We start from the raw sequence: 27,469 nt of genomic DNA, 5'->3' as shown, positions 1-27,469 counted from the left end.
GGGCCGTGTATCGTGACATTTTGAGCCAAAACCTCCTTCCATCAGTGAGAGCTTTGAAGATGAAACGTGGCTGGGTCTTCCAGCATGACAATGATCCCAAACACACCGCCCGAGCAACGAAGGAGTGCCTCCATAAGAAGCATTTGAAGGTCCTGAAGTGGCCTAGCCAGTCTCCAGACCTCAACCCCATAGAAAATCTGTGGAGGGAGTTGAAAGTCTGTGGTGCTCGGCGATAGCCCCAAAACATCACTGCTCTCGAGAAGATCTGCATAGAGGAATGGGCCAAAATACCAGCTACTGTGTGTGCTAACCTGGTAAAGACCTATAGTAATTGTTTGACCTCTGTTATTGCCAACAAAGGTTTTATTACAATGTATTGAGTTGAATTTTTGTTATTGACCAAATACTTATTTTCCACCATAATATAAAAATATATTATTTAACATTCCTACAATGTGAATTCCTGGATTTTAGATTGCATTGATAACATTAAAAGTTCTATCGTCAGCCAAATTTTGTATCATTTGTGTCACATGTCTTCCATATCGCAGAACTCTGTTAAATTGTGAATTGGAATTTATCAATGGAAACAGAACATTATCTGTTTTTCTGTACCACTTGTAGCTCACAGTTCCACAAAGCTTGGACAGTCCTGGTTAAATAAGTTTCACAATTCACAATGGGACGGCGTGGCGCAGTGGGAGAGTGGCCGTGCGCAACCTGAGGGTCCCTGGTTCAAATCCCACCTAGTACCAACCTTGTCACGTCCGTTGTGTCCTGAGCAAGACACTTCACCCTTGCTCCTGATGGGTGCTGGTTGGCGCCTTGCATGGCAGCTCCCTCCATCAGTGTGTGAATGTGTGTGTGAATGGGTAAATGTGGAAGTAGTGTCAAAGCGCTTTGAGTACCTTGAAGGTAGAAAAGCGCTATACAAGTACAACCCATTTATTTATTTAATTCTGGCTAATGTTTAAAAAATAATTTTAGGACACCAACAGTAAACCTGAAATTGCCCAATGGTTTTGAAAAACACAAAAGAAGACTTTGCAGCTGCCAGTGTAAAATATGTAAGTCTCAGCGTGTAGGAGGCAGTCTTGCAGGACTCAACAGGCATTTCAATCATTTCAGATTGTTTTCCACACAAAGCGGGGTGCGGCTAGCTTGGCTTCGGCAAGGAATGATAGCCAGAAAGACCGATTATAGATACATTTCATAGTTGCTCTCCAAGCCTTTGGACTGATAGAACAATGGTGAATGTGGTGTGTTGCTTTTCTCCACTGCTATTATTATTGTTGTCGACGAACCAACCACCGTTAAAAGACTTGACTGTCACCACGTCCCAAGAGTCACAGCGCCAAACATAGAGGAGATCAAGGGTCAAACTTTCAGTGTGGGATTCAAATACAAATGCGCTGTAGCCATGTTAGCAAGTTAAAGCTATGCATGTAAACTTATAGTAATAATAACAAAGTGAACTGGCGAAATTGTCCCTCAAAATATCCAGACACCTAGGGATGCTTACCGTTCAGGTTTGAACTATCCAGTACTAAGTCTTGGTACCTAGAATTCAATACTGGTACTCATTGGTACTAATTTTTGGTACTTTTGTATGTATTAATTCATGTTTTTTTAAATGAATCAATCCAGCAAAATAGATACACAACAATATCATAATAATACAGATCCAGTTCCCAGCAACATTCAGAATAGCAATCAACAGAGCAATTGAGATGACACAAAACAATCCAAAAGTAGTCAAACACAAATGAATAATATCAACAACAGTGTCAATATTAATTAAAATTCCAACATAGCAGTGATAAGATATCCCTCATTGACATTATCATCACAGCCATTTATAAAAACTAAAAACATTTTAAAAAATGAACAATAGTGTCACTGTGGCTTACACTTGCATCACATCTCATAATCTTGACACACATTTTTCACAAAATATAATATAAAATAATTCATATTTTAGGTTCATTTAATAGTTAAAACTAATTTTAATAATAGGTGCCATATTCCAATATATGCCACAATATTATCTAAACTAAATGCAGTTTTTTTTCCTCCTGATATCATTTCTATAGCTTGTGTATACTAGTCAGTGTGAGTTGGACTATCAACTTCTATCCATTTTTTATTATTACCTTTTTTGTTATGATGCAAATTGAAATAAATGCATGTTTACTCTTTGATGACATGTTACTAAAATGATGCAGATCATCACGAATATGTGTTAACACATGTTAATTGTTTAGTAATAACATAAAAAAATGTATTCAAAATTTCTTGTACAGTGAGCTGATAATGGTAACTGTTCTGTCCCGTTGTTATTAGGAGTGTGTCGATACGACCCTCCAGTAAAATGCCAATATCGTTATTTATCCGATATGATTTCAGTTTGATTTGTAGGAAATGGTTTTAAAAACTAACCTTAAGACAGACTTATGTTGTCTTTAAACTACAGCTGGGCGATATATCTAATATACTAGATATATCGCGGGTTTGTCTCTGTGCGATATAGAAAATCACTATATCGTGATATTTGAGTATACGTTTTCACGCAGTTGCTTTTAGCTGCGGGCATTTCACTACAGCCTTTTTTCACACTTTCTTGTCTCTCCTTCTCACAGACTAGCGCACCTTCTTACATACGTCACATACTGACGCGTCATCGCCCTCGCTGAGCAGAGCGTTAGCAGCGTGGGTAACATTAGCTGAGATGCTAGCGGAGAGGTGCGAGTGGTAATACGAGAGAAAAAGGTGCAAATCTGTAACAAATAAAGGAAGAATTATATCCTGAGAAAAACAGCAAGGGGTTTATCTTCTGGCGGTGGTTTGGCTTCAAGCGGGAAGATTACGAACAGGTATGCCGCAAAAGTGTTGTTACAAAAAGTAGCACCTACTGCTTGTAGCAGCATTGGAAAAGTCACCCGCTGGAGAATGAAGCGTGCTTGAAACTCTGCATGTCAACATCTCCGTTTGGTGCCATACCCACTAAATGCCCAAGTAATCGTTTCTAGATCAACATCATATGAAAAATTAGTCAACAACAGAATTTAATAACGTCCGCAGTAACCTACCACATAGCGAAGGACATACACTATTTGATTTCCTATTATGCAGCTCATTTTTATTTGACAGTTAATGAAATATCTTGTGTGACATCATGCACAAAAGTGCGCTTTATTAGTTTTAAACTATTGTAGTGTACAAAAAGTGCACTTTAATTTAGTCTTGTTTTGATATGTCATCCTAGTGACATCATGCACAAAAGTGCACTGATAGCTTGTTTTAAAATGTCTCTGACAATCTTGCACTTTCTGTTTTGAAATGACATGAATAATTGTGCCACTGCTTAATAACTGTTTAATAAATACAGTTTTGGTAAATTGACTTAATTGTGGTTTCCCTCTCTGCATGAGAGTTTAAAATGAGCGTACTATCTAATCTAATGTAATCTATATATTAATGCAGTATGAACAAGAACATTTTAATGTAGACACATAGAATTATCATTCTGTTGTGATTATATGTATCATTCAAGGCTAAGGCAAAATATGGAGATATATATCGTGTATCGTGACATGGCTTAAAAATATTGAGCTATTAATAAATAAAAGGCCATATCGCCCAGCCCTACTTTAAACTCAAGTAAAGTAATTTAAAGTAATTCCTTAGCATAGACCTACGCATTATGCAAAACCAACTTTTCTGACCTATTGGCACCTGTTTTTGTGTAATTGGGATTTACATAAGTCCAGAAAATTTGAAATGAAACGATGGAGGTATTGCGGAGATTTTAATAAAACAATCTTCCTGAAGAGCTTTGCGTGAATCCGACATTGTCACTAAGCTCCTTCTTATTCTCTATCCTATTGTTGGGGGCCTGACTGGCTCGTACATGCACATGCATCCCCTGCTGCTGCCATTTCTAATACAAAGTAGCGTATGGTTCTTATTTATATCTGTCTGTGGTCTCAACATGGAACTGCTAAAAAATGCAACAAAGATGGCTGGGAGAAGATGCGGTCCACGTGGAGCCACGTAAATAGAATGGCGCGTTTTGAAGAAGCGGCCATAAAGTGGCATAAAGATGGTCTGTAAAGCATAGGGCCTGATTAACTATGTTGCAAACAATAAAATAGCCTGTGCTATTAGTGGGTGTGTTGCGTGCTATTAACTAAGACTGCGTGTGCAATTAAAAAGTGGTGCAGACCGCCCTATTTAAAGGCCTACTGAAACCCACTACTACCGACCACGCAGTCTGATAGTTTATACATCAATGATGAAATATTAACATTGCAACACATGCCAATATTGCCGGTTTAGTTTACTAAATTACAATTTTTAATTTCCGTCGGAGTTTCTTGTTGAAAACGTTACGGAATGATGTGTGTTTGTGACGTTTGGAGTTGGAGGGGACATACTAGATCAGCACTAATAGCGGCTAAAAGTCGTCTCTTTTCATCGCGCAATTACACAGTAATTTGGACATCTGTGTTGCTGAATCTTTTGCAATTTGTTCAATTAATAATGGAGACTATAAAGAACAATGCTGTTGGTGGAAAGCGGTGTATTGCAGCTGTCTTTAGCACCGAGACACAGCCGGTGTTTCTTTGTGTGATGTGAAGCTGCGGTCAAACGGACATGTTTCTCTACGTCAACCAGCATGTTTTTGGATGAGAAAATTGTGATATATATATCTTACCGGAGACATTGGATTATTCGTCCTCCTGCAGTAGCTGTTTAAAAGGCAGCTGTGAGCTTGGCTCCTCGGCTTCTCTCTGAGACACTGCGCGTTCACCGCAGCCATCCGACCTCGAGGTATGTCTTTACAATCTCACTAAAACACTATTAAAACAATAAGCAGATAAGGGATCTTCCAGAATTATCCTGGTAAATGTGTCTAATTTCATCTGAAACGCTCACACTCCCGCCGCCCGGAGCCGTCGCTTTTTTATTATTTTTTTATTTTTATTTTTTTCTCTAGTCCTTCACTATCAATATCCTCATTCACAAATCTTTCATCCTCGCTCAAATTAATGGGGAAATTGTCGCTTTCTCGGTCCGAATTGCTCTTACTGTTGGTGGCTCCCTTTATAAACAATGTGAATATGTGTGGAGCCCTACAACTTGTGACGTCACACGCACATCGTCTGCTACTTCCGGTAAAGGCAGGGCTTTTTTATTAGCGACCAAAAGTTGCGAACTTTATCGTCGATGTTCTCTACTATAAATCCTTTCAGCAAAATATGGCAAGATCGGAAAATGATCAAGTATGACACATAGAATGGACCTGCTATCCACGTTTGAATAAGAACATCTCATTTCAGTAGGCCTTTAAATGAGGATTTTGCATGTACTATACGTGGAATCACCATAAAAACACTTCCAGTTACTGCACATTCATGTTATATTTCTACCTTTGGCGTTTTGTTATCTTTTCAAAGATGCTGGAAACATCCACCACTTTTTATGGGCATTTTAAAAGCTGTCCTGCAGTGCAGCTATATCGAAACCAGGTGAAGGGGTGGACAATAATGGAGACGGACTCATTTGTATCACACTAAAAGTATACAACGAAGGAGAAAACTATTTGATGTTGCTTTAATTTTCTCAGTACAGCGTCCATCAGCTGCTATGACTGAGAGTTAATGAGGTGAGGAAACATGCAGCATGCAATGTGTAGGGAACGTTGCCACAACTTGTTTATAAAGTAGTTTGTTTGTTTACTGTGATGTCCACTCCTTTATTTATCTACTAACTTTATCAGTGTTAAAATAACATAAGTACTAGCTTTAATGTTTTGTCATCTCATCAAATTGAATGCAGGCTGTGAATATTGTGTATTAGACATGAGAGGTACCACTCTGGGTTTTTTTTGTTGGCCAAACTTTTGGTGTTGTTGGAGAAGAACAACGCTTGTTTATTTCACTTTATGTTCATTATCCAAACTGCTCTGTGTTTTATTTTGGCATCAAAAAGTAAACGCCGAGTTTTTTTGTTGTTGTTTTTTTACAAGACTTGGTTTTTTTTTCATAGTTATTATTTTAAAAAACATTCATCTGACATATTGTTGATATTTCTTGGCGTTTAGTTAATTCATATATGACATTTCTGCGCAAACTCTTAATGGATTTGTCCCGATACAGCATGTACATATAAATGTACATAACTTAAAAAAACAAAAACTTCCTTCTATCAATATGTTTTAAATTTTAAACGCACTTTTTTTTTTTTGACCATTGAAGGTGTGTTCATTGGAGAAAGGCTGCACTTTGGGCAGTATAGCTCAGTTGGTAGAGTAGCTGTGCCAGCAACTTGAGGGTTCCAGGTTCGATCCCCGCTTCCGCCATCCTAGTCGCTGCCGTTGTGTCCTTGGGCAAGACACTTTACCCACCTGCTCCCAGTGCCACCCACACTGGTTTAAATGTGACTTAGTTATTGGGTTTCACTATGTAAAGCGCTTTGAGTCACTAGAGAAAAAGAGTTATATAAATATAATTCATTTCACTTCACTTACTCCATGTAAGATGCAAAAAATTGCATAATTAAAGCAGTTTTTTTCATATATAAATATTTTAATAATATATACTCAATGTGAAAAAACAGTTATTAAAAAAATCCTGAAACAAAGCGCATCAATTGAATTTGTAATAATCAGCCCCTTAAGTCCCCCAGCAGCTATAAAATGATGTTGGTGAATAGACGACATGTGGAATCATTTTTATTTCTGACCGTCCAAAACGTTGACATATACGTAGGACAGAGCATTCTCATCTGTCCATCATCTGTCTTTGCAGTGTTAGCACTGATCCTGCAGCCGTGTGTGGAACTGTCAGTTTGAGCGTCCTTCTCACACATGCTAAATAAAATGCAAAATAGTGTTTGCAAAACAGCATATATTTTGCATATTAATGAAGACAGAGGCACGGGATGGATTGCACACCTTATTCTGCTCACTTAACTCAAGCAAACCCAATCCACTTTGCACACGTTTAGTATATCAGCTTCACGTGTGCTATCCAGTTTGCATGTGTTTTTGTACACACAAACTTTTAGTAAAGGTTTGTGTGTACGTCGACCACGCCCCTCCACATGCCTCCACCGCCAGTTTAAGGCCGGGCACCTCCTTTTTCGTCTTGGGGGGTGGGCATGCCGCGATCGCTGTTGTTTTGTCAACCTGCGGTCGCACTTGCCCCCCCCCCCCCCCAAGTGGTACCCCAGATACTGTACCTCCCTCCGACCAATCGCACACTTCCCGCGGTTGGCGGTGAGCCCCGCCCGCCTCAAAGACTCAAGCACCGCCCCCACCTGCTGCAGATGTTCCTCCCAGCTGCATACCTGGATGATGACATCATCCAGGTATGCAGCTGCGTGATAAGGGAATCTGCCAGTAGCCCTTGGTTAAATCCAGTGTGGAAAAAAAAACGCGCAGTGCCTAGCCGATCCAGGAGCTCGTCGACCCGAGGCATTGGGTACGCGTCGAAACGTGACACCTCATTCACCTTGCGATAATCCACACAGAACCGTATAGACCCATCCTTCTTCCCCACTAGAACGATGGGGCTACACCATTCACTGTGGGACTCTTCTATTACTCCCAACTCCAGCATGGTTTTTAATTCTTCCCGTTCCATTTTGCGCTTGTGCAGTGATTTCCGTGGAACTCTCATAGGATTCCACCTGTGCAACAAATCCAGTCGTGAAATGTTCTCGCTCCTAAGTATTCCGAGGTCAACTGTCGGCTTTATTATAAAAAAATGGAAGATTTTGGGAGGAACAGTAACTCATCCACGAAGTGGTAGGCCACGTAAACTGACAGAGAGGGGTCAGCGGATGCTGAAGCACATCGTGCAAAGAGGTCACTGACTTTCTGCACATTCAGTTGCTACAGAGCTCCAAATTTCATGTGACCTTCCAATTAACCCACGTACAGTACGCAGAGAGCTTCATGGAATGGGTTTCTATGGCCGATCAGCTGCATCTAAGCCATACATCCCAAAGACCAATGCAAAGTGTGGGATGCAGTGTGTAAAGCATGCCGCCACTGGACTCTAAAGCAGTGGAGACACGTTCTCTGGAGTGATGAATCACGGACGGGACTCTCGCTGCTGTGTTTGATCCGCTTTGGACTGGACTCTCGCGGCTGTGTTGGATCCACTATGGATTGAACTTTCACAGTATCATGTTAGACCCGCTCGACATCCATTGCTTTCGTCCTCTCCAAGGTTCTCATAGTCATCATTGTCACCGACGTCCCACTGGGTGTGAGTTTTCCTTGCCCTTATGTGGGCCTACCGAGGATGTCGTAGTGGTTTGTGTTGTGGTTCGTGCAGCACTTTGAGACACTAGTGATTTAGGGCTATATAAGTAAACATTGATTGATTGATTGATGAATCACGCTTTTCCATCTGACAAGCTGATGGGCCAGTCTGGGTTTGGAGGTTTCCAGGAGAATGGTTCATTTTGGACTGCATTGTGCTGAGTGTGAAATTTGGTGGAAGAGGAATTATAGTGTGGGGTTGTTTTTCAGGGGCAGCAAGGTGGCAGAGGGTTTAGTGCGTCTGCCTCACAATACGAAGGTCCTGAGTAGTCCTGGGTTCAATTCGGGCTTGGATCTTTCTGTGTGGAGTTTGCATGTCCTCCCCGTGACTGCATTAATATATGCTCATTTTAAACTTTCATGCAGAGGGAAACCACAACTAAGTCAATTTACCCTTACTGTATTTATTAAAAAGTTATTAAGCAGTGGCACAAACATTCACGTCATTTCCAAACAGAAAGTGCAAGATTGTCAGAGACATTTTAAAACTAGCTATTTGTGCACTTTTGTGCATGATGTCACTAAGATGACATATCAAAACAACACTAAATCAAAGTGCACTTTTTGTACAGAACGCAACTACATTAGTTTAAAACAAATAATGTGCACTTTTGTGCATGATGTCACACAAGATATTTCAATAACTGTCAAAAAAAAAAAAAAAAAATATATATATATATATATATATATATATTAGGGCTGCGAATCTTTAGGTGTCCCACGATTTGATTCAATATTGATTCTTGGGGTCGCGATTTGACTCTAAATCGATTTTTTTCGATTTAACGCAATTCTCAATTCCAAAAACGATATTTTTCCGATTCAAAACGATTCTGTATTCATTCAATACATAGGATTTCAGCAGGATCTACCCCAGTCTGCTGACATGCTAGCAGAGTAGTAGATTTGAGAAAAAAAAGCTTTTATAATTGTAAAGGACAATGTTTTATCAACTGATTGCAATAATGTAAATTTGTTTTAACTATCTAACGAACCAAAAATATGACTTATTTTATCTTTGTGAAATCATTGCACGCGCGACAGTAAGTGACGTATGTAAGAAGATGTGCTTGTTTTATGTCTCTGTGAGAAGGAGAGACAAAAAAGAGTGAGAAACGCCTATAGTGTATTGCCCGCAGCAAAAGGCAACTCTGTGAGGACGTATAGTCGAATATCACGATATAGTCATTTTCTATATCGCACTGTGATATACCGAGAATATCGATATATCGCCCAACCCTAATCGCGATATAAGTGTTTTGTATCGGACGATAACTACAATTATTGATGCTTTTTTAGGACCTATCAAAAATAAGGGCCAGTAGAAAAATGTAATAAAATTTAAAAAAAATATTTAATAGATTTTGATTTTGTCACGCCTGTAAGTTATGTTTTGGTCATGCTATGTTTAGTTTTTGGACATTCAGTCACGTTTTTCACTTCCTGGTTTTGTTTGTTTCCATGCCAACGCTTTAGTTCTCACCTTGTCACGCCCCTGCCCTCAGTCCCACACCTGTTCCTGATTATCACAGCCAGTATTTAAGTATTTTTTTTTCTGTTCATCATTCTGGGATCTTCACACTCGTACACACGCTACCCATGCTGGCAAGATCACCTTCTTCACGACCTCGTTTATCTGCTTCATGCCTTGCTACGCTGTTCATTTTGATCCATGTAAGTTTTGTATTTATGCCACAGTGCACTCTTTTGTTTCATGTCTTTAGTCTTGCCATTAAGTTTATAGTTAAATTGTCTTTCATGCCGTTGAGCAAGTGTTTTTGTTTTCCCTGTTTTGTATATATTATATAATAAATAACTATGTACTCACGTCCACGCCTCGCTCGTGTTGATCCTCATTTGCATCGAAGAAACAATCCATGTCCAAGCCAAGTTGTGAGAGATTTTAAGTCAGAAAGGAAAGAAAATGCCAACAACCATGGAAAATAATCAATGTAAACACAATTCTGAAATCACTTTGAACACTTAACAATAATCTCTTAAAATGAAGGCTAAAAAATAGGGAATATGTACAAACCCCGTTTTAGATGTAAATATAACCGGAATAGAATGCTTTGCAGATCATTTTCAACCCATATTCAGTTGAATATGCTCCAAAGACAACATATTTGGTGTTCAAACTGATAAACATTTTTTTTTTGCAAATAATCATTAACTTTAGAATTTGATGCCAGCAACACGTGACAAAGAAGTTTGGAAAGGTGGAAATAAATACTGATAAAGTTGTGCAGGCTAATTGGGAACAGTTGGGTGCCATGATTGCGTTTAAAAGCAGCTTCCATGAAATGCTAAGTAATTCACAAACAAGGACGGGGCGAGGGTCACCAATTTGTAAGCAATTTGTCGAACAGTTTTAGAACAACATTTCTCAACGAGCTATTGCAACGAATTCAGGAATTTTATCATCTACGGTCCGTAAAATCATCAAAAGGTTCAGAGAATCTGGAGAAATAACTCCACGTAAGCGATGATATTACTGACCGTTGAGCCCTCAGGCAGTACTGCATCAAAAAAAAACATCCGTGTGTAAAAGATATCACCACATGGGCTCAGGAACACTTCATAAAACCACTGTCAGTAATTACAGTTGGTCGCCACATCTTTAAATGCAAGTTAAAACTCTACTATGCAAAGCAAAACCCATTTATCAACAACACCAAGGAACGTTGCTGGCTTCGCTGGACCTGAGCTCATTTAAGATGGACTGATGCAAAGTGGAAAGGTGTTCTGTGGTCTGACGAGTCCACATTTCAAATTATATATGGACACTGTGGGCGTGGTGTCCTCCGGAACAAAGAGGAAAATAACCATCCTGATTGTTATAGGCGCGGAGTTCAAAAGCCAGCATCAGTGATGGGGGTGTATTAGTGCCCAAAGCATGGGTAACTTACACATCTGTGACGGCACCATTAATGCTGAATGGTCAATACAGGTTTTGGAGTAACATATGTTGTCATCCAAGCAATTTTATCATGGACGCCCCTGCTTATTTCAGCAAGACTAAGCCAAGCCACATGTTACAACAGCGTAGTTTCGTAGTAAAAGAGTGCGGGTACTTTCCTGGCCCGCCTGCAGTCCAAACCTGTCTCCCTTTGAAAATGTTTGGCGCATTATGAAGCGTAAAATACGACAGCGAAGACCCCGGACTGTTGAACGACTAAAGCTCTACATAAAACAAGAATGGGAAAAAATTCCACTTTCAAAGCTTCAACAAATAGTTTCCTCAGTTCCCAAACGTTTATTGAATGTTGTTAAAAGAAAAGATGATGTAACACAGTGGTGAACATGCCCTTTCCCAACTACTTTGGCACGTGTTGTAGCCATGAAGTTTTAAGATAATTATTTGCAAAAAAAATAAAAATAAAGTTTATGAATTTGAAAATCAAATATGTTGTCTTTGTAGCATATTCAACTGAATATGGGTTGAAAAGGATTTGCAAATTATTATATTCCGTTTATAATTACATCTAACACTATTTCCCAACTCATGGAAACGGGGTTTGTAAGAAATGGTTAATCAAGTAACATGATAGTGTGAAGTGTGAAAATGTAAACATTGAAAAGAACAATTTTTTTGCATGTTTAGTGCCAGGAAGTTAACAGCTAAGGTGTTGGTCTGACTAATGTCCGTTTAAAAAAAAAAAAAATCCCCAAAACTGCTTTTCTGTCGAGGGTACTTTGCAAGTTTCATCAACAATTATGTTTCCCTCTCTGCAGTACTCATTTTCAGTTTCTCTTTTCACTCCATGCAAACCCTAAAGATGACCCAACCAAAGTTGATACCGTTACCTTTTGTTGGCCTTTAGCGGGTCATTCCCACTGATCAGTGATCACTTCCTGCGTTGCTCGGTTACCACAGCACAGTGTCAGTGCCTTTGTTCATGCATCCAACCTTGCTTTGCAACTTACAGTTTCTTCCAACATTTATCCATCCATCCATCCATTTCCTACCGCTTATTCCCTTTCGGGGTCGCGGGGGGCGCTGGCGCCTATCTCAGCTACAATCGGGCGGAAGGCGGGGTACACCCTGGACAAGTCGCCACCTCATCGCAGGGCCAACACAGATAGACAGACAACATTCACACTCACATTCACACACTAGTTCCAACATTTAAGAAAAAGAAAATATCAAACACAATTTTTAAAATTACGTCTCTATCGCGATATACTGTATATTTATACCGTTTTTGTCACCCAGCCCTGCTTTCTAGTACCTCAAGGCATGCCGGCTAAGTTCAATCAGAGTTTTTGACTGCTCGTTTCCTTGTCAGTCCGGCGTTGCGTCACATGCAACAAAGTTATCGAAATATGCTACAGCTTGTAGGTGCTGTGACTGAGAGTTAATGAGGTGAGGAAACATGCAGCAGGCGGTGTGTCGAGAACATTGCCACAACTTGTTTATAAAGTAGTTTGTTTTTTTACTGGGATGTTCACTCCTTTATTCAACTACTAACTTTCACCAGTGTTCAAATAACATAAGTACTAGCTTTAGTGATTTGTCATCTCATCGAATTGAACGCAGGCTGTGAAGATTGTGTGTTCGATATGGGAGGTACCACTCATGTTGATTTTTGTTGGCCACACTGTTGGTGTTGTTGGAGAAGAACAATGCTTATTTATTTAAGTTTATATCAAAAAGTAAACTGCAAGTTTTTTGTTTTTTACCTTACTTGTGTTTTTTTTATGTCATAAAGTTGTTATTTTAAAAACCATTCATGTGACAGACATATCATGTTAATATTTTATGGTGTATATTTAATTTCTATACGACATTTCTGCGCGAACTTTTAATGGATCTGTCCCCATACAGCAGGGGTTGGGAACCTTTTTGGCTGAGAGAGCCATGAAAGCCAAATATTTTAAAATGTATTTCCGTGAGAGCCGTAAAATATTTTTTAAATACCGAGTCCAACTAAATAAGTGAATTTTTAAGTAGGACCGACATTTGCTAGAGTATAATAAGTCTCGTATTCTCTTTAACACCATTGTTATGCTGAAGCTAACCTATAATACATACAAAACGTCTCACCATTAATGTGACTTCTTGAACAGGTGCGGTAGAAAAACGGATGTAAGGATTAAAATGCATGAGAATGTTTTATAATTTGAAGCTTAATTTTAACACTGTGATTACCAGGGGGATTTCTCATTACCAATCGTGCTAAGATTTATCTGAGAGCCAAGTGCAGTCATATAAATAGCCATATCTGGCTCGAGAGCCATAGGTTCCCTACCCCTGCCATACAGCATGTACATGTAAATGTACATAACTTAAAGAATACCCCTCACTATCAAAATGTAAACATAGAGATAAAGGCTGAGATAAGATAGAGCTAAAGATGACACGTTGATACTTAACTATCAATGAACAAAAAAAAACACAAATATTTGTCTTTAAATATATGGATAACCTTTTTATTTCGACATAACAAATTATATGATGGCGTCACGTTCACACCCCAACACTGTTTTACCTAACATAATCAATAATCATGACTTCAATATTGATAAAATTCATCTTAATTATTTTTGTGGCCGTAATTTTGCAGCCCTATGTATAAGATTAGATTTCATACATGAACACTATTTTCATCTACATCAGGGGTGTCAAAATCCAATACAGACCGGGCCAAAATTTTAAACTTAACAAAGCCGAGGGCCAAGTTCGAACAAATTAACCTTTTAATAGGGACCCAAACAAGTTTTGCATTGAATATTGAACAAGCACGGCTTATATAACTTTATGGTGACATGCAAAATTGATTTTCAAATAATAATATAAAAAAAATATCAATGGTATATTAAATAAAATGTAAATAAAAAATTGAATGCTTGTTTTCTATTTGCAGCCTTATGAGGTAAATATCGACATTAACTAGGTGGTTAGGAGGGGGGTTGCAGCGTCTTGGAAGAGTCAGTGCTGCAAGGGGTTCTGGGTATTTGTTCTGTTGTGTTACGGTGCGGATGTTTGCCCGAAATGTGTTTGTCATTCTTGTTTGGTGTGGGTTCACAGTGTGGCGCATATTTGTAACAATGGACGTGACAATAGGTTGTAGAGGATCTTGAAGGCAGTGCCTTTAAGGCACGCCCCCAATATTGTTGTCCGGGTGGAAATCGGGAGAAATCGGGAGAAATTCAGGAGAATGGTTGTCCCGGGAGATTTTCGGGAGGCTGAAATTTGGGAGTCTTCCGGGAAAATCGGGAGGGTTGGTAAGTATGAGTATTAGCGGTGAATGTGGTGTTGCAGCGGCACCACCGCTGTATAATACCGGCGGCTCAGCTCTAATGTTTTGATATTGCCTCAAGCGCCAAATGAAATTAAGTGCCGGGCCAAATTTGGCATGCGGACCAGAGTTTGACACCGATGATCTACATGGACAAAAAGTACAGTTACGTCTTATGGCCATCAGGTGCCATCTTGCCAAATTCTTACATTTTTTTTCCTTTATTTTTTATCTCTTATGTCCATAAAGTTCTATCTTGCACAATGTTCACAATTGTTTTGTTTATTTATATATTTTTCTACCATATTACCTCTTTTCTAACGCTTGTGTGTCTTTCATAGGCTCATTCAATTTCTACTTGAAACAGTGTTTTTATCTACAATAATGGTTCTCCTACAAAGGAAATAATTTTTTGTGTGTTGTTTTTTAATAAAACTTGGTTAAAAAAGATTTCAGTGTACCGGTAAGTACTTTTTGTACATTTTGAGCACATCTAAAAATTATAGCAATAATAATGATACAGTTACATCCCTACTTGTAGCGTAGTGGGGCCTCTCTTTTTCTGCTTGCTCCGCCGAGTCACCCCGACCACAGTTCTAATCGAATGAGCTAAAATAAGACTTTTGGGCATCTCGTCTCACGTCCGAGGAGCGGCAGCCAGCATATCAAACATAAGTAGGTGACGATCAGATGTCTTCATTTCACGCCGAAAGTGAAATTGAGTGGATAATTCCATATCGTTATCGTTTTCTGCAATGCCGCCTTGAAACCCAGCATGTACTTGAACCCGCCCCATCCAAAGGTAATGGCTATAATAAACTTGACTCTCAAGATGCTAAGCAAATTCCTTCACACTCCTAAGTAATGAGAAACATCCGAGACAATGTGCAAATCACTTCCCACACACCGAACACCCGGTGTTCTCCTTTGTGCTGCTTCTTAACCACACATCTGATGGTGTGTAATGCTGCACATCCTGTTGATGTGACAACATGACCGCAGGGCATATAAAAAGCTATTTACAACCTCTGCCACCGAAGCTGAATAACAATAGGGCGTGTTTTAGCATTTAGTCATCAGAATTCCCTCCCTGAAACTTAATCCAGCGCGGAAACACCCATCCTTTCATTTCAGCCTCTTCTTTTTAAGTCATTGTTGCTATTTCTTTTAAAGCTAAGACACATTTTGGTCCCCATCAGTCAATGGTGACGTCCCCCGACCATAGAAGTTGTTTGTCAGTGCTTCTTCAAAACTTTGGGAATTATCGAAGATTACCTAACATAAATGGCTGAGGAAGAAGTTCAGATCTGTAGCAAGGTTTTCTCTTACTATTTTTAACCCATTATCTTCTCAACAAAAAATGTCTCCCAGACTCTTTAGTAATAATGATATAGTTCAGTTCAGTTCAGTTTCAGTTTATTTCGAACATGCATATGATGGAATGTAATGCATCACACATTTCCAGTTGTCTCATTACAGCACGTCTGAAAAGGAGGAGGAAGAAGCAGAGTTTATCTAATCCTACCCCTTTTCACATCATAGCTATTTCATCCAATATCCTTGTTCTCTGTAACAGAACAGTGAACAAATAATAAAAAATAATATAACATAGTAAGCAAACAAATATTAAATACATAAATAATATTTCTCTCAATAAAACAAAAGAAGGGGAAAAAAGGGGTTTAAGATGTTCATCATAATTCTTGTTCTGTGTACTTTGTGAACACTTGTAGTTTGAACAGTTTCTTAAACTGAATCATATTGGTGCTTTGTTTGATTTGTTTGGTTAATCCGTTCCATAATTTAATTCCACATACTGATTTGCAAAATCAGTATGTAGGGGCTTCACGGTGGGAGAGGGGTTAGTGCGTCTGCCTCACAATACGAAGTTCCTGCAGTCCTGGGTTCAAATCCAGGCTCGGATCTTTCTGTGTGGAGTTTGCATGTTCTCCCCGTGAATGTGTGGGTTCCCTCCGGGTACTCCGGCTTCCTCCCACTTCCAAAGACATGCACCTCGGGATAGGTTAATTGGCAACACTAAATTGGACCTAGTGTGTGAATGTGAGTGTGAATGTTGTCTGTCTATCTGTGTTGGCCCTGCGATGAGGTGGCGATTTGTCCAGGGTGTACCCTGCCTTCTGCCCGATTGTAGCTGAGATAGGCGCCAGCGCCCCCCGCAACCCCGAAAGGGAATAAGCGGTAGAAAATGGATGGATGGATGGATTTGCTAAATCTTTTAAGTGTTGTACGAGTATACAAATGTTTTAAATTAGATTTTCCTCTTAAGGTTTTAGTTCTCCTCTTTTGTTGAGAATAATTGTTGTATTTTCTTGGGTGGCAGGTTATACTTTGCTTTATACATAATTTCAGCTCTTTGCAAATGCACAAAATCGTTAAATTTCAATAATTGTGTTTTAATAAAGGGTTTTTTATGTTCTCTATATCCGACATTTTTGTATTATTCTAATCGATCTTTTTTGTAACACAGTTAGTGAATGAAGCGCACACTTGTAGTTGTTTCCCCATATTTCGACACAATAACTCAGATATGGTAACACTAGTGAGCAGTAAAAAATATGAAGGGATTTTTTGCCTGGAACATGTTTTGCTTTATTCATTATTGACATGTTTATTTATACTTTATGTTGTATATTTTTTTACATGAGATTTCCAATTCATGTTATCAATTATTACACTCAAAAATGGGTTTTATTTTCCCTTTTCAATATTTACACCGTTGTGTCCTGAGCAAGACACTTCACCCTTGCTCCTGATGGGTGCTGGTTGGCGCCTTGCATGGCAGCTCCCTCCATCAGTGTGTGAATGTGTGTGTGAATGGGTAAATGTGGAAGTAGTGTCAAAGCGCTTTGAGTACCTTGAAGGTAGAAAAGCGCTATACAAGTACAACCCATTTATCATTTATTTATTTATCTGTATCTGTTTGACTTTCTCTTCTACTGTTACCAAACAGCATTATTTTAGTCCTACTGAGATTCAAATATAGTCTGTTTTTGTCAAACCATCTTTTTAATTTGTTCATTTCTTCTGTTATTGTTTGTATTATCTTCTGTGTTCTCTCCTGAACTGTTGTATCATCTGCATTTCACTGTGGTGTAGTCTGCATGTGACAAATAAACTTGAACCTGAACCTGCAAATAATACTAACTTTAAGTCCTTTGTAACTTTACAATCATCATTTATATAGAGATTGAGCAATTTTGGTCGGAGTAGTGATCCCTGAGGTACCCCACAAGACATTATTTGCTCTGTGGAAGTGTGTTCGCCTATCTTCACGTATTGCTTTCCTTTGGTTAAGTTGCTTCTAATCCAGTTTAAGACCAACCACACATTTAGAATAATGCAGAAAATGGATTGATTTACAACATTTTGCCCAACTGAATTGAATCGCACTTGAAAAACCCCGTCTTTGTGTATATCCAATCCAGAACTATAATGCTCCTTGAAAAATGGCAAGTCAAAAATCTCCAAGTGCTCCAATTCCCACATTGCATTGTTCCATTACTGTCCCATAAAAAAGTGAGAATCTGATTAATTTTCAAAAGATATTCAGTCAAAGAGGCTACTAGTCAAAGATGCATGCCAGACTTTTGTAGTTTTACACGAACTGAGCGCCCGTTGTCAGGAAGCTTATTGCTTTAGCAGTACCCAGATTCAATAAATCAAAGATGATTTGATATCCTTACTTCAAGGACCTCACGCTTCAAAGGAAGCACCTAATTCTGCCTAATCGGAGCATTTCAGCAGTCAAATAGTTTAGTGCTTTTTATTGCAGTCACTCACAGATTGTGTTTCCATCTTATCTCTTCACAGAATGGCACAAAAAAGTCCTGGGACTTCATGCGAACTCATGACAGGTAACCACACTCTTGCTTTGCAGCGTTTGATTGACACTTTAATTGGTGCGAATGATTTATTGAGGAAATATGAAAGTAACATTGAAAAATAAACATTCTAAATAGGGTTGGGAATCGAAAACCGGTTCTTGTTTAGAACTGGTTCCCAGTTAATCAATTCCTTGGAATCGCTAGCCATTTATTCAAACAAATCCCTTGTCAGTCCTTCTGGGTGGGGATGACGTCGCGTAGTGACGTCACATCTCAAAATGGCGGAGCCTGGGGGCAACAAACACTCTACAGTTGACTACATTTTACAAGAGAAGATTGCAACAGCGCTACTGGTAACAATTATAAAGCTGCTAGTTCATGCGAGCAATATGCTGAAATATTTGAACACACAGCATGCAATAATTATAAATGAGAGTCGCGTTTTTAATCGCTGCAGCAGCAGTAACCCAAGCACATCTTCTGAATACAACAGGTACTAACAGCTCCTATCATGTGGACAAATTAAGGTCCGGGGGCCACATGCGGTCTGTTAAGCTTTTCAATCTGGCCCGCCGGACATTCCCAAATCCTTTTTCTTAGATCTTTAAGATGGAAAGTGTAGCTGCCATTATAATGTGCAGAAATGCTTTCTAATGACCGTAAGTCTTGAACTATACAAAGTATTTAAATGTTTGGAATCTGCGCTTATGGATGATATACCAGTTACTATGGTCATCTAATTAGTTACTATGGTAATCTACGTCACGGCAGCTCAGACGAGGCACCAAGCAGTGTGGGTTGTAAGCGTTTCCACAGACGCGGAAGGAGATTTTCACAACAAAGTTCTAAAGCTTAGTGATACATCAGATATATATGATGTTCGAAAACCGGTTCTCCCGATTGTTCGATAAGAAAAGAACTGGTTCCATCGATTGGATACCCCTTTTTGAGAAACGCTTCTCGTTATCGAAGCCACTATAGTAAAGAAAAAGATTTGTCTCTTTATTGGAATCCCTGGGAACAAATTCCGTGTCACAGGAAATGTCCTGTGGCACGTGACAGGAAATGATGTAGCTCAGACATTCGGCGGCAGATGCAGAAGCAGCAATAATAATGGACTGGAAAAAATGCTGCAAGGCATGCCTTTACTTTACTAAGAAATACAACGAGGAAACGGCTATCTGCAATTATTGCCAGGCTTCGCTTTCCTGCAAGGGGAGCAGTACAACAAACATGTTGAAACATGTTCAGGCCGTACATAGCCTGAAGATTAGATAAAGGTGTCGCGGAGAAGCAGTGACAGAGATGATGAAGCAAAACCCCTCTTCCTCTGCTTCAACCTGCAGTCCCAGTGATTTTGCCGGTGAGTAACTAAGGTTTACTCTTGCCGGTTAAGTTCCATATCTGCTCATTTGTAGCCTTTATGCTAAAATAACGTTACCTCTTATGTCAACCAGGACTGCATCAATGTTAGCTAGACCAACTTTACCCAAGCATAGTCAGTGGCTAACAGTAACGTTAACGTTAGCCTTTTTGTATGTGTCTGATAATGTTAACGTTATCTTGTAGCCTACACCACTCCAGAGTTTGCAGGTCTGTCTAATAAATAATACAAATGAATGCAGGATTTTCTCTGCATGTATTTTTCTTAGGTGGCCCAATTAAAGGGGCACTAACAGTCAATATTTATTTATTCAATTTATTGTTTTTCTTAAAAAATATAAGTGAAGGCTGCCAAAAGTGAGTTTTTGTTAAACCAATATTGTGTTTTTTTCCACATACAACAACCTATCTGGATTCAATAAGAGAATCAATAAGGAATCGGTTCGATAAGAAGATTTGATAATGGCATTGAAATCGATAATTTCTTTACAAATATCACCCGTATATATATTAGATTGTAGGTTCATATTTCACTGTTTCTCACATTTTTGTTGCGTTTCACTTAATTGTAAAATGTGTCGATTGAAAGGGGGTGTGACGTTCATGTGTTGTCAATATTCAGTGTTTTATCATTCATAGAAAAATGTAAAATTCTATTACGTTTTTTAAGGTGGTCTGTCATGACGTTTTTAGCATTCAATCAGACATTATTGTGAGGTTTTGTATTAGTGTTTCTAAAGATAGATATACCGGCCATCAGACCCATTTTTTTCTCTAAATGTGGCCCCCGAGTCAAAATAATTGCCCAGGCCTGTGTTAGTGCTATCATTTTTTAATGCCTTCTCATTTTTACACACATTGCGAGTAACGGATTCTGACTGTCTTCGAGGCAAGCAGTACTTGCCCGAGTTTACGTCTGCTGTTAAACTAATGTCACCAAACAGCAACTAAGTTTGTGGTCAAAAGTTTGCATTTTCGTGTTGGTGAATGTTCAATTGTAGTCAGAGAAAAGTGGCATGTTTTCCTGCAACCAGATTTTGTCTGTCATAATATTATACAGGGGAAACTAAAAAAAATAGTCCATTCATGTCAGCAATTTACTTAAAATGTGAAATTAATCTGTGAAATTAACTTATTACATGTAGGTCGTCCATATGCTGTAATTCAGATCATCATGGTTTACAGTTTTTGAAAACTTACGTCTTCTGAGATTTACAAGTAAAAGTTTTCATTAACTGTAAGCTATAATCATTAAAGTTATAATCAATAATGGTTTGACATATCTCACTATGCATGTAATAACTTAATATTACATGTTACTAAATGTGACATTATAGCGTAATTTGCACATGATTAAAGTCTACAGAAGAATATTATTCTATATTTCTTTTCTTCTATACTATGTATGCCTCTTGAGATCTCACTGTAGGCTTTGTAAGGTCACGTTATCTCTAAACTAATCAAAATTGATGCTATTCCACCGTTTTTTGTCTTTTTTCTCCCAAATAAGAATCGGTAAGAGATTCAGAAACCGAATCGTTTGCAGAATTGAAAGTAGAATCGGAACCGGAAAAAAAACATATCCATTCCCATCCCTAATGTCAAATTACACTTACAGAGTTTCTTTTTTTAGTGGATATAAAGTTGGGCTATTCAACTGGCAGTCCAGAGTTCAGTTAAAAACTTGGGAGACAAACATTTTTGCAGCAAATTCCTAAAAACTGTTGTATAGAGAAACTTGTTCCATTGTAAACACACCGGCAGGTACTTGCATTGACATTTAACCTTACTAACTAACATTTTTTTTTCATTCGGGCAATTCAACTGTCGGTTCAGTTAAACAAAACTTGTGAGAGACTCACGTTTTTTGCAGAAGGTCGGTAAAAACAGCAGAGCGCTCCTTTAACGCTGATTAAATAAGACTAATAGTGAAAAGAGAAGGCTGCCTCGGTCCACAGCATACTGGAAATGTGGCCCCCAAAACAATTTAGTTTAATATCCCTCATATACAGTTAGGGATGTAACGATAAACAGTATTGATAATAAGCTCCTGGCAGTTAGTATTATCCTTTTAAATAGACATTTTCGAAAAAAACAAGATTGATAACTGCACTCAGGAATTGAATGGCACCAGCTCACTATTTTAAGTCCTAAGATGAAAACAAGAGACAATAATGTCTTTCCATATCAAGAAATGACATACCACAATCTAAACCTAAAACAATGCTGCTTGAGCAACTAAACAATTTAATTATGCACATTAAACCTACAAGCTGTGCTCTCTTAGCAATTAGTTATTGTTCTATAGACAGAGGCGTTTTTACGGCGCGTCTAAAAACCGCTCAAAAGAGTAGGACGCCACAATGCTCGCCAGAAATGATAAATAATAAAAATAGATTTGATTTGTTATACACTTTTCATTTATATAAATATTAAAATGCTACAGTACAAATCATTATTTAAAACTAAAAAAGCTTATCTATTAAAACAGATAAATTATTAAGACTAAAACACCACCAGTGATGCATAAGTGGGTTTTCTAACTGTCTTATTTATTTTAGTTATTTAGAAAAAAATGCCCCTGCTGACAAGATTTGAATGTGTGTCTAAGTACTTTTTGAGCACATTCCACAATACTGAGATAATAATAATAACTGATCATTTTGGTTCCGATATCCATAGTATGAAATGTAAATATCGTTACATCCCTAAACGATCTCTGTCCACACAAAAACCTATTCAAAGACAATTTTCAACAATCAGAACCCTTAAAAGTCCGCCACAGCTGACTTTGTGGAATTAAAACACCCTTGTTCATTAGTATAGTGATATATTAGATGTACAATGACATTTACATTGTCTTTAAAATCAGAGGGATGACCAGGCTTGTCTGCAGTTGCACACAATGAAAACCAAAACTCATTAGTAAATAACTTCATATTTTGTTAAGTAATGTTTAAAAAGATGATATAATGTCATGCATGTCTTATGACACAAACCAAACAGTTCAGTTTTACCCGCTGAAGTTAAGTTTTTGTAACTCTACACTGGAGTTTCAGAAAGTTCAGTTTTTAAGGACAAAACTCTAAGTTGACGTGCGGACAAGGCCTGGAAACCTCATTATTTTGTGAAAATGGAGCCCCTTTGTTGTACTTGTCAATAGCTATAATTATTTAAGCCTCCCAGGGCGTCGTGTAAGAGAAATATCACACGTCCACGTCAAAGCCCTGGTTCCTTCTCTGTAATGCCTGAGGTACGCTAATGCTCAGAGGTACGTCTCGGTCATTTAAGCTCTCTTTCCTCTACTCTTAACCCCAAAAGAAGTCCTTGTAAAAACAGCACTCCTGAGACAAAGGCTGTTAACCTCATACATGTATTTCCGAGAGGAAATAGGCCACGGGAGCCGGCAATTCTTTCCCAGGTGTCAAAGTAGTATTTCCCGTTTGGACCTACATTTGTTTAGCATTTTTGTTTAAGTGGGCATTACAGTTTCCTCTGTGCAGGGTTGAGTCATGTCTAAGCTTCTTTGCACGTTTCAGGTGAATGACCTAAAAATGTGAAAGCCAGATTTGGGGGCATCATCGATCTTTTTGGCAGATATGAAATCTGTTGGTTCTGGATTCTTCTTGTTTGTAGAGTACGTTTGCCTCTTTATTTCCAAAGGGCTTCTTCTGTTTTCAAATTTAGACCCAGAGTTTCCCTATATACCATATTTTTCGAACTATAAGTCGCAGTTTTTTTTCATTATTTGGCCGCGGGTGCGACATATACTCCGGTGCGACTTGTGTGTGAAATTAACACATTACCGTAAAATATCAAATAATATTATTTATGTAATTTGCGGAAGAAACGAAGAAAATGTCAGCAATCGTCACACACACGTCAACCAATAAGGGTAAGGTCATGGCAGAAGTGCATTGTGGGTCATGGAATGCTAACTGCTATATGCTACTGCCGTAGCTATTAAAATGGATCATTACATCATTGGCGGTAACTTATAAAAACTGAAAAGGGCTGAACAAAAATGGAACCGAAAAGGAAATCATGTACTGCAGATTACACAATATCAAATAATATTATTTATCTCATTCGCGGAAGAGACGAAGAAAATGTCAGCAATCGTCACACACACGTCATCAATCGTCACATACACGTCAACCAGTAAGAAATCGGCGGGGGAGGGTCATGGCAGAAGTGCATTGTAGGTCATGGGATGTTAACTGCTATATGCTATGTGCTACTGCCGTAGCTATTAAAATGGATCATTTCAACGTTGGCAGTAACTTATAAAAACTGAGAAGGACTGAACAAAAATGGCACCGAAAAGGAAATCATGTACTGCAGATTACAAACTGGACGTAGTGAAATATGCAGCAGAAAACGACAAAAGGAAGTGGCGCATACCTCTGGAGTTGGCAGAGTTGTTTAGAAGCTACATCGAGGAAGAAGATTTCATGGGATTTATCGATTAGGAGTGACAGATTGTTTGGTAAATGTATAGCATGTTGTATATGTTATAGTTATTTGAATGACTCTTACCATAATATGTTACGTTAACATACCAGGCACCTTCTCAGTTGGTTATTTATGCGTCATATAACGTACACTTATTCAGCCTGTTGTTCACTATTCTTATTTATTTTAAATTGCCTTTCAAATGTCTATTCTTGGTGTTGGGTTTTATCAAATACATTTCCCCAAAAAATGCGACTTATATTCCAGTGCGACATATATATATATGTTTTTTTCCTTCTTTATTATGCATTTACGGCCGGTGCGACGTATACTCCGGAGCGATTTATAATCCGAAAAATACGGTATGTCCTTGGTGGGTGTGTTCCCAGGGAGTGGTAACCATAAGGTTGTCATTGTTAATATCGTCCTGTGTGGCTGATGAAGGACCTTCTTGCATACTAATGGGTCATTTACCTGCATCGTGGCAAAGCAAGTCGCTTTCGGCGACTAATAAGTTTTGCGTATTTCCAAGACCTGGATTACTCAAACAATAAATGTTGTTTGTCTTAAGATCAGGTCCTATTTCGCCATACCTAGACTTAAGTCTAGAATGTAAATGTCAAGGCATCTCTATCAAATAGTTTAACACATTCTGCTTGTATGTGTGATCTTATTCAGTCATGCTGCATACTTAATAATCATTTGCTCAGAAATTGACAGCTACAATTGTGCACTGAGGACAGACTTGTTCATTGAGTTCATTGGGAGGCGTTCTGGGCCACTTGCGCCTGCATACTTTTAGCAGTGAGCACAAATGTGCTTGGAAGTGAGACGCGATCACAAGTGGTTGCTCAAGTTGTGGAAGATATGCATCATAGGCAGGAAGCGAACTGTACACACAAACCAGCAGACTAACTCATCCAAAGCCTTTATCACTTTTGTCCCATTATTTCTCAACTAGTACTTCTATGACCTTTGCTATACCTTAGTGGCTGGAAACTAGTTGGATTGCTTAGTGTAGCAGATTAATGCTGAGGAGAGTTATATGTGAATAGCTGAAGTCCTGTCAATGTTTTAAAACGGCAAACTATTTTGGACAGAATCAACAGCGCACGACCAAGAAGTGCATGCTTTTTTTTGTCAATTTCTTGAAAACCGCTTTAGTCAACCATCAATTTCACGCAATCAGCCAAATTCCAATAATTTGCCATGTTTGGTGAGAAATTAAAAAACATTACTCTTGAAGAATCCTATTGCTATTTTAACAATCTACAAGGTTAATACAGTTAGCTTCTCTTTTAGAGATGTCCGATAATATCGGGCTGCCGATAAATGCTTTAAAATGTAATATGGGAAATCATCGGAATCTGTTTCAAAAAGTAAAATTTATGACTTTTTAAAACGCGGCTGTACGGAGTGGTACACGGACGTAGGGAGAAGTACAGAGCGCCAATTAACCTTTAAGGCACTACCTTTGCGTGCCGGCCCAATCACATTATACCGACAGTTTTTCACACACACAAGTGAATGCAGCGCATACTTAGTCAACAGCCATACAGGTCACACTAAGAAAGGCCGTATAAACAACTTTAACACTGTTACAATTATGCGCCACACTGTGAACCCACACCAAACAAGAATTACAAACACATTTCGGGAGAAAATCCGCACCGTAACACAACATAAACACAACAGAACAAAATATTCAGAACTCCTTGCAGCACTACCTCTTCCGGGATGCTACAACATACACCCCCCGCTACCCCCTACCCCCCCACCCAACCCTGCCCACCTCAACCTCCTCATGCTCTCACGGGGAGAGAATGTCCCAAATTCCAAGCTGCTGTTTTGAGGCATGTTAGAACAAAAATGCACTCTGTGACTTCAATAATAAATATGGCAGTGCCCTATTGGCATTTTTTTCCATAACTTGAGTTGATTTATTTTGGAAAACCTTGTTACATTGTTTAATGCATCCAGCGGGGCATCAAAACAAAATTAGGCATAATAATGTGTTAATTCCACGACTGTATATATCTGTATCGGTTGATATCTGAATCAGTAGTTAAGAGTTGGACAATATCGGAATATTGGAAATCAGCAAAAAAGCCATTATAGGACATCTCTATTCTCTTTCTTCTCCTCCATTTATTTGCTTTCTTTTGTAAATGAAGTTATCATTACATTAATGTATTGTTGCATTGGAAACAATTGTATTGTTTATAATAGAGGTAATTATTGTAATTTTTTATTATCAATAGTGCTATTACTATCAATATGTGTATTGCTCCATTGGTAGTGCAATAATGTTCATTGTCATTTGTTTTATTAATATTTATTTCACCATCTGCTTCTTTGCTGTCACTTTTCGTATCATATTTGTACATATCCTATTTGCTGATGCTGTTCTGTCGGGGTTGTTGTTACTGTTGTTGTCTCTCTGTCTTATCCCCTTTTTGTTCCCGCAACTTCTCCCTCTGTCTTCCTTTTTTTCTCTTTCTATCCCCGCCTGCTTTGGTCCGGCTGCGCCAAACAATAATATAAATCCATTTAGTAAAGTCAAATACAAAATAAGGCAACAAGAGAAGTATCCCACACTTCTTATTTGTAAAGTTAATCTATACAGAAAATATGGGCATCTAGATCAACAATATGATTTGCCTGAGTAGTTGGACAGGACAAAAAAAAAAATCCTCATTTTAACTGAAAACATTGTGTGATCATGGTATCAAATACTGTAGAAATACGCTTTTTTGCACCGGAATAAGTTACTTTCTGCTGTTTTGATACTTAACAAAATCACTGCTCATATCCCACTCTCCGGATTAAAGGCCCCTTGAGGAGGTAACATGTTTAATGGCGCATGAAGAATCCCAAGCGTCTTGGTATAACCATTAGAGCATTATGTTTTTGGGAAGCTGCAGAAGAGCTGTAATGTGTGGAACAGTTTTAAAAGACCCAGAGTTGCCTCAAGGGACAGCTTCCATGCCTCAGGCCTGCATGTCCCACTTTTTTTGTTTTTGCCTCAATCTGCTGCATAATTGTACCTGTACCTGTGTTCTAGTGCAGATATGTTTCAACACAGCTCCTACTGTTCCACTTTTCCTTGTCTGGATTTTTGACACCTTCCGAATTTGAAAGGAAGGTGATGGTTATCAACATTCTCTGCGGTCTGAGCGTTGACACACTGTGAATATCCATGATTACCT

General features: G+C 38.6%; 1 protein-coding gene across 1 annotated transcript in view; it reads left to right on the top strand.

Moving 5' to 3' along the window:
* The window catches only part of nudt14 (nudix (nucleoside diphosphate linked moiety X)-type motif 14), an 81,896-nt gene that overhangs the window by 28,397 nt on the left and 26,030 nt on the right, over nt 1-27,469 (top strand). The window contains exon 2 of the mRNA XM_061886449.1: nt 18,409-18,452. Coding sequence (XP_061742433.1) covers nt 18,409-18,452 — 44 coding nt within the window. The remainder of the gene's footprint in view (nt 1-18,408; nt 18,453-27,469) is intronic.

Source organism: Nerophis ophidion, linkage group LG24 (assembly GCF_033978795.1).
Source record: "Nerophis ophidion isolate RoL-2023_Sa linkage group LG24, RoL_Noph_v1.0, whole genome shotgun sequence".
NCBI lineage: Eukaryota > Metazoa > Chordata > Actinopteri > Syngnathiformes > Syngnathidae > Nerophis > Nerophis ophidion.
This window is presented reverse-complemented; position numbering and strand designations above follow the sequence as displayed.